This window comes from Lepisosteus oculatus, chromosome 3, assembly GCF_040954835.1.
Source record: "Lepisosteus oculatus isolate fLepOcu1 chromosome 3, fLepOcu1.hap2, whole genome shotgun sequence".
NCBI lineage: Eukaryota > Metazoa > Chordata > Actinopteri > Semionotiformes > Lepisosteidae > Lepisosteus > Lepisosteus oculatus.
The window spans coordinates 13,626,087-13,641,709 of NC_090698.1; the positions used below are offsets into that span (position 1 = coordinate 13,626,087).

A 15,623-nucleotide genomic window follows, 5' to 3' on the forward strand; every position below is an offset into this window, starting at 1 on the left:
TTTACCTTCTGGGGCTCTCCGAGATCATAGTTGGCTACGCTTAACCTAAAAGATAACATCAGTAATAAACTGACTAGACGAAAGGCCAACATTCTCCTTTACGATTGCTTTTTTTTAATGTAAGGGGAGGACGCTTCGAAATACTACAAACGGGGCAATTCAGTCCTATACTTCAAGATGGGCTTTCAACATCACCCATCAACAGTTATAATTCTGAAGTGTATGCCTGGTTTTCGCATAAAATCCACCCAAATGCAAAAATAAGCAATCTGCAGTCTCATATATTAAACACAAACCCACCTGAAGTCAGGAGGTCCGTCTCCGGCTCCTCGGAGCAACGTCACAGCTAGGGGGCCGGTGTCGTGTCCAATTCAGTTCCCCATGCGTAATGCGAAAGAGCTTCACAAAACCTCATAATATCGGCAGCTTCTGCCTGTATGTATGTGCTTTTGCTTATTACTATACGGATACTAAATGAGTCCGTTGTTTTTGTTTATATTGGTTTCTCGGTGTATTTCATACGTTTGCTAGGAATTATAATAATGTAAAAAAAATACTGCCAGCACGTGCATGAAAGCATATCTTTACACACGATAGGGGAAGCCGAAAGAAAGCTCACAAATCCTATGCTCATCTTTTGTCCTTATATGTTACATATAAATCATTGTATATGTTGAAGATACTCGGAGGGGGGTAGAGAATTGAGTACAACTCCGAAAGCAGCGCGCTCCCCAGAACTGGCTCGTTCATACGACTTGGGACAGCAAACCGTAACAAGGACTCCAGAACATATACCTTTGATTAACAGGAAAAAAACAAACACGGTTTAAGCGCTTATGCAGGAAAAAAGGACATAACTTTCCCTGAAACTTGCTATTCCTTTTTTTTTTTTATTTTCCCGCGGTGCGGATTTAAACACAATATCAGTTCTTCCTTTTTCTGGAAAACCTGCCCCTCCCCTACATACTGTAGGCAGCCGTCCTCCGTTTTCTTAAAGGGCCAAGAGTAATTGAAAAATCATTTGCTATATGCAAGGTTTAAGACATATTAGGATGAGAAGAGCTACAGGCATATAAGAAATTAATCGACAACAGGTTTTCAGAAAATGTTGAATATCAATTACCATGTAAATTAAGATGCTACTAGCAATTAAACTTTGAGTTCAAAATTGGATTTATGAATGCAGAGAGAAAAAAGTCACCTTTTATCATACCTCTTCAGACGACAATAGTCTTTACAGTGGATTTCAAGGGTATAGCTTCCCCATACAACAAACAAGGCCTCAGTCTCCACATTCATCACTTCCAAGGGTCAACACTGTAGTAAAAGTGTAGGAAGGTGGGCCAAAGTCAAAAGATAGAAATAAGCACACTGACAAAAAAGACACTCAGACAATGATACAACAGTACACTAAGCCTAACTGCTTAACACTCGCTATTAAAAAAGACTGAATCGAAGTGTGCTTCAGGGGAGCAACATGCCTTAGCATATACTTGTAAATATCTAACATTTTGCATATCTAACACCACGCTCATTCAAGGCCCCTCAGGACAATTCTGGGTTACTCAGATGGCATCTAGTACCTCCAGCAACCTTATTTACTGTGTCTCTTGCAGTAAATGCCCAGCCATCTATATTGGGGAAACAGGAAGGAGACTCGGAGACCGTTTCAGAGAACATGTTAGGGCTGTGAAGATTAAAGATTTCTTTAAGCCCATTTATTCTCATTTCACCTCTGACAACCACAATCACACTAATATCTCCATTTGTGTTTTTAAAGATGGTTGTTCTAACTCATACATCAGAAAGACTATAGAAACTAAAATTATCCTGCAGCTAGGACCACACCTTCCCCCTTCTCTCAACGACAGACTACTTTTCTTCTAAATTCTATCATTGTGGGTTTCATTTCACAGCTCTCTTCACCTATCCTGACTTCACACCTCCTGATTGGCCTCTCTTTCTGTCCCCTGCTCCCGCCCCTCGCTCCTCCTCTCTCCCAGCTTTTGTTCTCCCGCTACATTACCTTTGCTTACTGCCCTGTCTTTCTCACACCTGAAGAAGGCTCCACGGCCGAAACGTTGTGTTTTCTTTCTTCTCTTTTCAACATGGAATAAACCTATTACTTGTTCCTTTGCAGCCTACGCATGCTGATGCAGCTACCCACCTGAACTATACTTGTAAATAACTTGGTTAATTACATTCGCCTATATCCAGGAGCTCACAGCTTGAGCTTGACAAGAGCCAATCATTCCTAGGGTTATGAATATGATCACAACCAAAAACTAGCCGAGATTGCCTGCTTATGTAGCAACAGAAGAGTAAAAAATGCCATGGCAACCTGCCACAGTCCATAATCTTGTTTCTACCAGGCCACATATGTGATACTGAATTCTGTGGGGAGAAAGATGGGTACAGGTTAAACCACTTAAATTTTGACAGAGACTCCTACAGTATATTAACTACCTGTGATTTCAAAATAGAGGTCAGTGATGTTCATCAAGATAACATTTTAACTAGTTGCATCTCAGAAACAATTGCACAGCATATCTCATGAAGTACATTAAGGTTTCAGTAAGGTACCTCACAGCAAAATTGGGAAATAAACCCAAAAGACACAAGAGATCCTAGAGCTTTTGTCTTTTGTACCTTGGACCGCAAAACACAAAATACACAACATAAACCCATCAAGCACTAGCAAGTGTGGTTGGAGACTGAAACCATTTTATTAGGGGAATGTTAACAATGAAACATACATTATTTATAATACATATACAGTCACTCTCATTTACAGCTATATACAGGTTAAATAAGGCACAGAGACCCACAGAAAAGCAGGGATTCTTCATTCTGTACAGAATCGGAAAAAAAAAACATACTTTACATTTTCAAGTCCATAATATTAATATATATTAGAGAACTGAAGATAAGCATTAGCTTCAAGACTTGCAATATTATTTACAAATACAAAAATAACATTATCTGTGAAAACCAAACACCTCATTGTATTAAAATACTTGTTGCCTCCACAAGTTGCCAAAACTGCTAGTGCTGGGGAAAGCACATGCCACTCTGTAGGAATAGTACAGCACCCTCCACTGGCAGGATCCCATCTGCACAACACAGCCTGCTCTACTTTCACCATCTTTCAATCCACACATCTAATAAGGGCTGAGGTGCATTCCGCCTGGGAAATGGGAAATGCCACTGCAGTTTTGGAAATCTTGTTGGATGTAGGGATTAGCTGAGATAAGGAAGATTTCAGAAGCTAAACAAGGCAGGGAAGGGAGACCTCCAAGCAAAACTACGTTGTTTCTGCAAGTATTGTCAGTGAACTTCTTCCCACTGGACCAGAATGTCTAGTGTACACTATTTAGGAAATTCCACTTAAAGGAGGGACTCCCCTCCTCCACCACCAATGTGCAGCGCCCACCTGGATGATGCGATGGCAGCCATAGTGCGCTAGTATGCTCACCACACATCAGCTATCAGTTATCTACAGAGTGATGAAGATAATCAATAGATGGGTATTATCAGAAGGTCTTGATTGGTAAAAGCCAATGGTTAGGATGCTCTTTTCGAGAAATGTTCTAGGATTTTTAATGACCACAGAGAATCAGGACCTTGGTTTTACGTCTCATTCGAAGGATAACGCCTTTTTACAGTATAGTGTCCCTGTCACTATGCAGGGACACTGTACTGTATGTATATAGTGTCCCTGTCACTATACTGGCGCATTAGGACCCACACAGACTGCGGGGAATGCGCCCCCTAATGGCCCCCAGCAGTTAAGTTTTCCAAGGAAGTCTCCCATCCGGGTACTCACACCTGCTTAGCTTCAGTGAGATGTCAGTTGTGAGCTGCAGGGAGATATGGTTGCTGACATATTTCTAATTAATGATCCCATGGCACTGTTCATAAGAGGAGTGGTGTTAATCCTGTTTTCCTGGGTAAATTCCAGACTGGGCTTTTACAATCTGGCCTCCTTACGGGGGCCATTATGAAGTAATATGAATTAGTTAACAAGGTTCCCCTCAAAAGAAAATTACCTGCAGGGTAATACATAGGAGATCCCATGCAGGTGAAGACAATGTATAGAATAGGTGTTATGATAAGGAGGTAATGTTAGGCCATCACCTTGCTCCTCAATCACGAGTGACTTGGAACATGAACAGCTGTTCAGAGGCAGTCAGCACAGGAAGGAGTGTTGTATGTTTTCCAATCCAGTCATTGATGACCAAACTCCATGTCCCGTACTTGTTCATTGAAGGCATTACACCTTTATTTGCAGAACAAAGGGCAAAAACCTGAGCTAGCTGTTTGAGGGTTAACTAGTGAATGAACATCCAAGCAGCTTCTTGACTGCCAGTGGAAAAATAACAGCAGAGAGACAGCTGATTTGCCATGTGGTCAGCACAGTTCAAAACGCAAGGTTCACAGTGAACTGGAAAAAATGGAGATCACCACCAAGGGGAACACGATAGCCAGAAAGCCCCAGAGCTCCTCTAATGATAGCAACCAATTCCATCCATAACACGACAGACATATAGAATGTCAAAGCCATGCCATTTCACACACATATCCATTTCACATGAGATACAATAACTTGGCATAAAGCAGCTTCACTTTGTGTGATACTGAGTTCAGACTCAACGGAGTTGCACATTCCCGGGCAGTTATTGAATGAGTAACATATGTCTGCTGTTTGAGGGATGTTAAGGAGGCCCAAGCTACCCTCTTCTGACATTCTGTTTGGGCATCAGTGACCTACAGTCACAAGGGTCCATGTGATTAACATATGGAATTCATTGTGTCATCATGAATTCAGCATCAATAACATTTCACAGACCCAGTAAAATAAATTACTTTCATTCTTATCTCCTAAGTTTCACCCATTTTTTAAATACATGATTATTTTGTACAGACAGATTTGGAGCTTTCCCTTACTGTTTTGAAAACTCCAGCTTGGCAAATCTGAAAAGGGATTACTCACACACCCAAACACTGTGCTATGGCTGCAGATTGTCAAAACTGTAGATATATTCCTTCTCAGGATCCCATCTGATTTTGAGGATGAGCAAAAAATAAAATACATTTCTGCTTCTCCAGGCACAGTGGTGTCTCTGTTCACCCAGCAGGCACCAGCAATCCAGATATATACCATATGCCCAGAAGCTTCCAGCTGATCAGATGGTTAAAAAGGCTTTCATGGAAAGCAAATTTCAATGATCACTCAACGTCTATGTTTCTGTGGCTTTCAAGCAAATGTATCTGGGTGTTGGTATCACCCACAGGTACAATGTTTTGTTTTTATTTTTTATTGTTTTTCTTCTAAAAAGCAGCACTCCCAAGTGTCCACACCAGCCTGATCTCTGATGCGCAGCCCAGCTGCAGAAGGACTCTGGCCTCCCTGGTTCCTGGCCAGGCCCGTTGAAGGTGGGTTTGTGATGGTGGGGAAAGCAACCGTTTCACACAGGCCTTTCCTCTCACGGTCACAACCGTCTGATCAGAGCTTGATGTCCTGCGACTCGGACATCTTAGCGAGAGTCTTTTTCACTCGCAGGGCGGTGAGGCGCGACGCCGGGTTCTGGGCCCAACACTCTGACATCAGCTTCCCCATCTGTCGCAAGCACTGTGGACAAATGACAGGTACCGTCAGGGCTGCGGCCTGCTGCCTTAATTCTCACACCACAGCAGAGTCGGTCAAAGTAGCAGCAGTCATTGAGAAGGTAAATCCACAAATTTAAAGAAAACCCAAAACTTCATGCACTGTAGGACGGTCTCATTTAAGACTACTCTCAAAAGTCTTTCAGTTTGACAAGATAAATCAAAATTTGTATTGCAAACACAACATATACATACTGGTAGTGTATGCTTAGCTATAAAATTTCCTATTAAAGAAATTCACAGCTTCTATTAACCAACAGCCTAAATTGCAGATTTTTGATTTGATCAAATACGTACGTATTCATTACTGCACTGAGACAAGAAATGGAACAAACACAAAACAGTCAGGACTTAATTCCTATGTCCATGCAAGAAGTCTGTTTTTTTCAATAAACTGGAAATCAGCCCCTCATGGCATCATAACTCCATCAACCCACTTTCTATTTTCCCCTTGTTTTACTTAGTTTCAGTACATGGACAATCTTCAGATCTTCAGATTTTTTACTCTACCTCGTCACTGCTCCATCGGTTGGGAAAGGACGGTCTCAGGCGCTTGATGCACACGACCTCTCTCATGTCTTCATATGAGGGGTCAGTGGGCACCAGGTCATGATAGGGTAACTGGTATTCTTCCACTATACCTGTGATACCAGACAGAACAGGAGCTCTTTATGAGAAAGATCTTGGAACATGTGAAGAGAGACTACAGAGAGGAGAGAAAGCAGAAAGTCAAACTGAAGAGAGAAGAGCAAGCAGAGAGCGAAAGACTGAAGAGAAGAGAGTGAGCAGAGAGACTAAAGAGAGGAGAGAAAATAGAGAAATGGCCTGAACAAATAAGTGCGAGCAGAGAGACAAGCTGAAGAGAGGCGTGTGAGCACGGAGAGAGACTGAAGAGAGGAGAGCAAGCAGATGCAGACTGAAATAAGCATTAAAGTACATAATGGCCTGGCTCACCTCCTGAGACACACCGCCTTGCAATCTCCCACAGGATGAGGCCAAAGCTGTACATGTCTGCCATGATGTAGGACTGGAAGTGGTTCCGGTTCAGGCTTTCATCCAGCACCTCTGGTGGCATGTAGCGCTTGGTGCCCACTCTGGTGTTTGGAGGGATGTCCACTTCGTTGGTATCACTGCAGAGTGACACAGAGTTTCCGTGTAAGGTTAGAAGATAACAACGCATTAAGACTAACAATGTGAATTACACTTCAGTCACATGGTTAAATCATTCTGATTATGCATGCACACAATATACATTTACATCCTAGTTAACTCTTTCCACACACTCAAATGCCAATACTTTATTGTCCACTGCTGTGGAAATTTGTCTTGGGCTTCTCCTACAGAAGTACAAAACACACAAGCAAAATATAATACAAGCATTTGTATAATGCTCTCAAGGTTTCAGCTTTTTATATGTTCTGCCATGGAGCTACCAAACCAAGGGCAAGTATAAATACATGGTACAGTAGGTACAGTACATGGCAGCATTCTGAAAATGGAACAGATCAAAATATGCAGACCTGCAGAATTTAACAAGTATCAGACACTGTTACACATCCTTTAGAATCTAATAAATGCCTTTGAAAGACAAGAATATCTCCTCAACATTTCTTTCAACTTTCCTAACAATAGTGTCCATTAAAAAAATGAATTCAGAGCAAATCAGACTAAAATGTCAACCTTACCTTTCACTGTGATAATGTATTACTTTGGAGATTTTGTATCACAAGTTTTGGAGACTACACTGTATACACTGAAGGACTCTGTATCATTTTAGAATCATTCTCTTTTTCTCTTTTTAAAAGAGAAGAATTCTAGTGCCAATTGCACAGGGGTTGCAGTGCAGCTCCACTGGAGCTTGGACCCATTGCATTATCACAGAACATTTCCAGGCAGGTCTGTGAAGGCATGCACAATATGTAGCCACAGGTTCGAGCAAACGGAGAGATGGAATGGAACAGGTGGATTAATTTTGAAATAACAATCCTTTGCAGTGCAAAGAGCAGCCAACTTCACTTCAACCTGAGAAAAGGCCACTGAAATGCTTGGTAGATTTATTCATGTAAGAAAGACCAGCTCAGCTGGCTTGGAAACAAAGCAATGACTGTTTTCTTGTTCAGGAAACTGCACACTCTGTGTGCTCTTGATTGAAGACTTAGAAATCCTCAACCAGTGTGGGTATCCAGGACCAAGACAAGAGCTGACTAGCACAGAATATGCCATTCACAAGTATTACATCCAGGTGAGGGTCTAAGCCTCTCTAGAAAACAACTCTGTGTGAAGTATACAAGCTGTTTTTTTTGCTGCAGAAGAATGCTCTTACCTTATAAATTTCACAGCCAGCCCCAGGTCAGCTATGCAGCAGGCTCCATTTTTCTTCACCAGGATGTTTTTGCTTTTCAGATCCCGGTGTGCGATGGCGGGCTTTCCTTGGGTGCCGAAAATCTCTGTGTGCAGGTGGCAGAGGCCGCTGACAGACGAGTACGCAAGCCTCAGCATCGCTTTCGTGTCCAAAGTGGTGGACTTCAGATAATCGTACAGGGAGCCATTCTCGTGGTAATCTGTGATCAGGTAAAGCTGCGTCCAGGAGCCAGTGCCTTTGATGTCCGCTGCGATGAAACCTAATTCAACACAGAGTGTAGAAGGTTTTCTGATTAACTGAAATGGCAAAAGTTCTCATTTCAATTACTTGACAGCTTAGAGTCAAGTAGTGAGCATTAATGAGAAGTAGTCAGGGATTATGATGTAGAGTTTAACGATCCAATAACAGTGTAAACAAGACATCCGATCAATGATTGATATGCGCAGAGGAGGTCATTTTGTTACATGGACATACAGTAGCTTCAAACGCATAGGAGCAGCTGAAATGGGATTGAAGATAATGAACTCAACTGTAGCAGACAGGTTAAATGAGAATGTAGTGGGACCTAGAGGGGTGGCTATACAGAGGGAGAGAGATAAGGGAAAATGATTTTATTGATCATCTTTCTGTGTTGCTGTTTCACAGTATTGGAAAAATACAAGTAGCTTTGTGTCTGATCTGTCCCATTTTGAATACATTTAGATACAAGTGCAGTGTTCTTTCTATGTATTGGCAATGAATCTAGACTATTTCCTCATTTGTGTTGAAGAGGACTGGCACTAAATATACAACAGATAGGACAGTTAACAGAAACACAAAATAATAAATATGATGAAACTGGTAAATGAGAAATGTCCTTTCTCTTCATGGAGACCAAGTTGGGGTATGCGAAAAGATAATTCCTAGTGCAAGAAATTGTAAATGGTTAATAAAGTGATGTTATTATTATTATGTCATTTGTTCTGACAGACTTTGTGTGATTTTCTGTCTGTTTGAAGAAGGAACTCAAGGAGCAGTTCTCTAATGCTCTCTAACACAGCACCACTCTGTACATGGTGTGGGACCGGACTGCAGATCTCAACCACAGGGCCACAAGAACGCTGTATCCCAGTACTGCCTAGGGCGGATGCACATTTGTGTTTTCCTCTCACCTAAAATGTTTTCGTGCCTCATAAGCACAGTCTGGTAGATCTCGGTCTCTCGGAACCAGCTGGCCTCTTCAGTGGTGAAGAACACCTTCACTGCCACCTTCTCCGCTCGCCACTTCCCCATCCACACCTCTCCGTAGCGCCCCTTCCCGATCTGCTTTACCATCTGGATCTGCTTGGCGATGGTCCTTTGCACCTGACAGGCAGGGTTTTTAAACAGGAACGTAAGTGCCAGCGACACTTGCCAGCGAAACAGGGGCAGCTTTCAAACCTTGGGAATTTAGCATTTTCTCAATCAGTTCTACATTTCCTGAGTGTGTCTATGGACACTATCCACTATCTATGGACACTATGAACTACAGTATGAGACGTATGGCCTACTTGAACTACACCCACTGTCTATTCCTGGTTCCTGACTGCAGAGACTCTGAACCTGATCCAGAACCATTGGGTGCAAGATGGGACAGCATCCCAAACTGGACACCATTCCATCTTACAGCACACACACAAGCACAGAGGAGCAACTTAGACATCCCAGTTAACCCTGCCAATAAGCATGTGGCCACACTGTCTGTAGCAACACTGCTACATTGCGTGAGTCAAGAGAATTGCTTTAGTTCATAGTGAAAGCCATGTTTCAGCTGGCATTCAGCTGTTTATTTAATGGATTTGTCATTTAAAAAGTCACACATAGAATATAACAGTGCAAAGGCTTACAAACACGCGCATTAAGTTATACAGTAATAAACCTTTACTTATGTTGTTGTTATATTTCTTTTAAATTATAAAAATAAAAATGCTTAATAATATGGATTTATTGAAAAATGTTTAAATGTTTAGAGCTACAGGTAGTGTTGTCCCAATATCAAGGACCACATTTTGCTCCCAACAAAAGGAAGTTCTAATTGGGCTGGAAGTTCTCAGGTCTTACCAGCAGAGGGAGCCCTGAGCCGCTGCCCGAGCTCTGAGATTGCTCGATGAGGTCCTTCAGGGATTCCCCAGCAGGAATGTATGTCTCATCCTGTTCCAGCCCAATGCTGTACCGAGGCCTGGATTCCTGCCTCTTATACCTGAGGGAGAAAGCCTGGGATAAGCAAAGTATACCTCTGTTGTGCACAACTGTATTTTCTTATTCTTATTTTTTCCTTTTTAACACACATCCAAAGACTGAATTGTATCCATTAAGACATTTAAACATGAAAACTAAAAAAATCTTCTTTAATCACATAGAAAATAAAAATCGAATTAAGCAAATACATAATGGTTTAATAGTACTAGCATTACACTCCAGTCCTGCCCTCAAAGAGCCACACTTCATTCTTGAACTAGGAGAAGTACTGGCAAAATAACAAGTGGACAATTACATTGCTTCACTTCACAATGTGCTTGCATTCTGTGTGGAAGACATCTGAAACCCAGGTACTCATACTGTACCTATATCACACATAACTGGGGCTTTCGCGGCCAGTGATCGGTCAGGTCATTGCAGGACTGAAATCCCCTGACTTCCTTTTACTTTTGTGCCACAGATGCAATTTAACTGGAATACTGTCATGAAAGTAGTCTTTCTTTTCAGACTGGTGGAAATGTGAAAAGGTAGGATAAAAGCACCTCTTGATGAAAGCAGGCTTTCTGGAAGATCTGGGCATAAAAATACTGATCTTTTTATTCAGAGAGCTAGGCAGGTGTGAAAGGTTCAGCAAAAGGCCTTTCTTATATACATACTGTAGTGTAGACCACAAACTAAAAGGCAAAATAAAACACATTTAAAACCAGAAATACCAAAGAAAAACAGTGAGAATGTGTAGTTTCAGCTTCTCTAACACAAGGTCTAACATGAGGAGAACCTAATGGCAACTGAACAGATTTGAAATGCCTGATGGGGTCAGTCACTGCTTTCTAGCCCCCTGTCTCTGGGGCCCCATGTGAGGCTGTGTTCGTTCATCACGTTTCTCTCCATCAGCTGCAGCACAGGGAGAGCAGAGGAGGGGGCGTTTTGGGAAAGCAATGCACAGAGCATATTAAACCTTCTATTACTTTTCTACAGTTAACATCATAAGTTCTGGCTTGAACCTTCAAGAAAGCTGACTGGAAGGTATCAGAGAGCTTTCAAAGACAAGGGGATTAGGAGAGGATAAAAAATATTTAAAGAACAGAGGGTGGATAGTCACATTTCAAGGACATGTTGCTGGCAATACAGAGTAAATGGTTTCCACAAGCAAGGCTGTGTCCATAAGGCAGTGACTAGAGTGTTTAACTTTTTAGCTTTAGCAATAGCAAAAGAAACAAAAAGAGCACAGTGTAAGCCGAAATCGACCCACAGATGTTTCTGAAATGTGAAATAATATACATATAAATTATATATAATATAATTTGAAATAAAATAAGGAAAGAAATGCTAAGGTAATTTTTGTGTTAAAAGTGAACATATGCCTTTTATGTCTAAATTGTAGACAATCTGATTATAAAACATGACAGAACAGGAAGGACTGTTAAAAATGCAAGCTCATTATTCCGGAGGAATATTTTCAAGGATGGATTGTTTGCATGTTCTGGGGAGAGCGATCTGTTCAGGGAGTGTGGATTCCAGAGGTCCAGGAGACCATTATCCAAAAACAACAAAGCTTTCACCTGCAGTATGAATGCCTGTACTTGTGTGTGGCAATGCTGAAGGAGAAATAAACACAGAAAATAACTAGTTATAGTATGTTTTGCCAAGCATTAAGCAGGTGCAGTTTTTACTGCAAAGTCTGTGGCTGACCTGAAGTAGCAGAGAATGATGACGATCACCAGGATGATGCTGCACACCGTCACTGAGATCATCAAGGCCATATGGTGAATACTCCCATCAGCATAATCTGCAAGAGAAGAATTTGTTTAGTTACAATGCCTCTGATAAGGTTGATTTCCTTGGACTTGTTTCATATTTGCAGGATGAGAAGCTGCTTTTGAAACTCTCGAAGAGGGGAAAGGACAGGGTACTGAATTCCTAACTCATATAATTACAAAAACAAACTGTGAATTTTTTAAAAACTTTCTTAGGTACATATTTTAATTGGGTTATGAATATATACTGTATGAAACCAGGTGCACATATGCTGGTGAAGAATTGGTCAAGCTCTTCAAACAAGAAGAAAAATGGGCGCCCATAGCATGAAGACCCAGACTGCTGACACGAATGCCAGCTGATGTAAGGTAACTTTGTAAGGGTAGAAACCAGAGCCCGCCTGTGTCTTTCCTGGCCTGGTTTCACACTCCTGCGCCCTGTAACTCAGCGCGGAGCACTGATATGACAGCACTGGTGCTGAACAGCGGGGGAATTCAATCTCTATTGATCCCACTCCTGAAATAGGCCGATTAGCTTTCAGATTGACAGACGCTAATGAAAACCCAGAGACCCAGAGGTTTCTTGGGGACTCTTCCTTTACTGTCATGCACTTGCTCTAAGAGATGAGAGGAGCCCCTCCATCTCTAACACACACATTTGCATTCCCTCCATCTCTCTCTAACACACACATTTGCACTCCTTTTTGTACTAACTTCCTGTTGACTCTCATTCTGTTTTTACTATACCAAACCCAAACTTGAGAAATGGGGACACTTTCTTACATTTTAACCCCACATCCATAGTAATATATGGTTATACACACATTCACACAGACAGAATCACATCACCCCTTTTGAACATCACCATTAAAAACTCCCATCCAAACCACTTTAGGCACAGATCTGAAATAAATCCAACCAAAGTTTAGATAAGAGTCCAATTATTTCTTTAAATAACACAAACACAGGGGTACTGAGAGTTTTCGTAGAACAACTAATGATATTGGTGAGTATTCTGCACATCTCCTTTAGAGAGGCAAGTGGACAGATACCCTTGCCCTCCCTGCATGTGAAACTGAAGAAATCTCTAGGGAAGCCTGTCTTTTTATTATAGAGTGAGAAAACAAGCCAGGCTGAAGGCTCCATTTCATGGTTTATCACCAGTTTATCATCTTCTGTTAGCCACTCATTCCATTGTAAAATGTGTGGTTTGTAACAGTTTAACATGTCAGAGCCTATCAGTGTGAAAGAGCAGGAATGCCGAAACGAACAGGCGATTCTGCTCACTTTGGGCTTAGTGTTAGGTTGAAAGGCGGGCGTGGGAGGAGGGATTACATGCAAGTAGGACAAGATGTCCTCTTAACAAGTGAATTAAATGTAACTTTGGCTCTTTAGTAATTTGTTTCTTTATTGTGACTCAGACGTTATGTGAAATCACCATTGCACAAATTAACCCTACTCTGCACTCTATCTTAACTCCGACACTGGGCAATTTCAAGTTAAGAATGAAGCTGAAAAACTGCTTCAGAACTGGAGAGTAGAGTTATATACTTTTAAGGATTTTGGCTCCACTCGGTCAACCTGACAGAATCGTTCTGGATGTTTTGCCCCTTTGGAAAATCAGGGATATAATGTAATGGTAAAGCATGAAAGAAATTCAGGTGTGACGGCAAGAATGATAACTGTAGATCTTCTTCTCTCTGTTGAGTTGAGTTACGACCCTCAGAAAAACTAAACATCATAATTACAACCACTTCCAATTCATTTACTCTAGGGTTTTACTCAAGCATGACCCTACGGGCCAGAATGCAAATGCCTTGAAAGCATTAGTCGGAATCAGCTGGCTTCAAAGTGTCAGAGTAAGACTTGTGATTGAAGGAAGGAGGTGGCAGAAGCACGCTTTACTACAAAAGCACACCGAGGACTACTCAAGAATCTAAAACTGTAGGGAGGCTATAATTACAGTGTTTCCCAGTGTATTTATAACCACACTCATCATAGCTTATTGAAGTTAAACAGCTACATAGCGATTAAGCCCATTAGAATAAGCTATTTCAATAAGAGGACATACTCATACATCTGGTACTGTATAATTTACAAAATAACATTACAGACAATATGATGTGATTTCTTTTTTTTACTTCGAGGTATTTTGACCCTGAGTTTATTCCGTAGTTGGAACATGTAGCACCGAAGTTCGCCTGCTGTTTTATTCTCCTGACCTCAGCCTTGCATAGATGTTGTCTAAGCTGACTGTTAAAGAATAGGAGATTCAATTATAAGGTGTGCAGGTATGCTGTAAGAAGCCTGGAACCAGTCAACCTGTTCTCCCCATATGACTACGCCTCTGAAAGCCGGACAAGCTGTTCTTTCTTAACAGCAAGGCCAGGTGCTGTACTCTCAGTATGTTGAGAGTTTCTCACCAAAGCCAATAGGAATGTCTTAGAAGGGATCACAAAAAAGAAGAGAAGGGTGAAATCTGAGGCTGTTCCTTCCCAGCCCCTTTCCCCATTAACGAGCCACTCATTAATCACCACGCACATGCACGCAGCCCTGAAGACAGACACGCCGGCTCCAGCATGGGTGTTTAACTGCGCACTAAATCAACAATGCAAGCTTCCCTCTCCCTCTCACTGGCTCCTCTGGGGTTTAAAGTCAGAGAGAATCTGCCGACAGAGGACACTGCACTGACAAAGTGGGATGCCTGTGGGGGACAGACCCCCATCCCAAACCACATCTATAGTTCCCCAAGAGACAGACCCCCATCACAACCCAATCTATGGTTCCCCAAGAGACCGACCCCCACCCTGATCTGGATCTGCAGTTCCCCCAGGAGACAGACCCCTGACCCTGACCCCCACTTACTTGTCTTCAGAGGCGGCAGGGTGGGATGAAGGTCTTTATTGCAGAAGTCTTTGTCAGAGCAACACTCGATTGATCTTCTCAGGCGGGAATTTGGGGTGTCCTGAAACACAAACACAGATTATCTAACACTCGAGAATGGTGGATGCATGATCCCATTGGGCAATGAGCACTATGTAAATAGTGCATCTACACTATCTTTTTGATTTCCTACTGCCATCCTACAGAAGCTCTTCCTCTTACTTATTATTAATTTATCTGGCGACTTGCATTTGTACTGACTAATACTGACTAATACAGACGGGCACTTCACTGGAGCTCCTTGAGTGAAGCACTTTGCTCAGGGCACAGCGGAAGATTCCTACCTGGGATTTGAACCCACAAACATCAAGTTCTGCCTGTTCTGTTTAATGTACTAATGGCTTCATTAAGAGCTAGATGCCACTGTGTGTTACTTCACTGTAAGCAGTACTGCTTAAACTGATTAAGCTTTTAAACATTCATCACAGATAACCACTGTGTACATAAGCAAAGAAATGAAAGTTGATTTTTAAAAGAACATATTTGGACTGCTTGTCCTTCACATTGCTTTTTGAAAAAAAATGAAAAATTGGCTGACAGTGGCACAGAGAGCTGCAGGTTCAAACAAACCCTCCATCCACTGAAGGCACAGTGTAAACTCAGGACCTGGATGCGTCCATGCTTTTAACGGACAGAGGAGAGAATAAAAAGTGTCTTGAAGTTCATAACATGCAATT

General features: G+C 41.8%; 1 protein-coding gene across 5 annotated transcripts in view; it reads right to left on the bottom strand.

The window, feature by feature from the left end:
• Positions 1–2,707: 2,707 nt before the first annotated feature.
• bmpr1ba (bone morphogenetic protein receptor, type IBa) overlaps positions 2,708–15,623 on the bottom strand; it is a 159,667-nt gene continuing 146,751 nt past the window's right edge. For all 5 annotated transcript variants that reach the window (XM_015340423.2, XM_015340424.2, XM_015340425.2 and 2 more), the window contains 8 exons: positions 14,869–14,968; positions 11,939–12,035; positions 10,109–10,247; positions 9,181–9,373; positions 7,991–8,288; positions 6,622–6,797; positions 6,178–6,308; positions 2,708–5,632 (listed from right to left, as the gene is read on the bottom strand). In XM_015340423.2, coding sequence (XP_015195909.2) covers positions 5,507–5,632; positions 6,178–6,308; positions 6,622–6,797; positions 7,991–8,288; positions 9,181–9,373; positions 10,109–10,247; positions 11,939–12,035; positions 14,869–14,968 — 1,260 coding nt within the window. In that variant the 3' untranslated portion in view covers positions 2,708–5,506. The remainder of the gene's footprint in view (positions 5,633–6,177; positions 6,309–6,621; positions 6,798–7,990; positions 8,289–9,180; positions 9,374–10,108; positions 10,248–11,938; positions 12,036–14,868; positions 14,969–15,623) is intronic.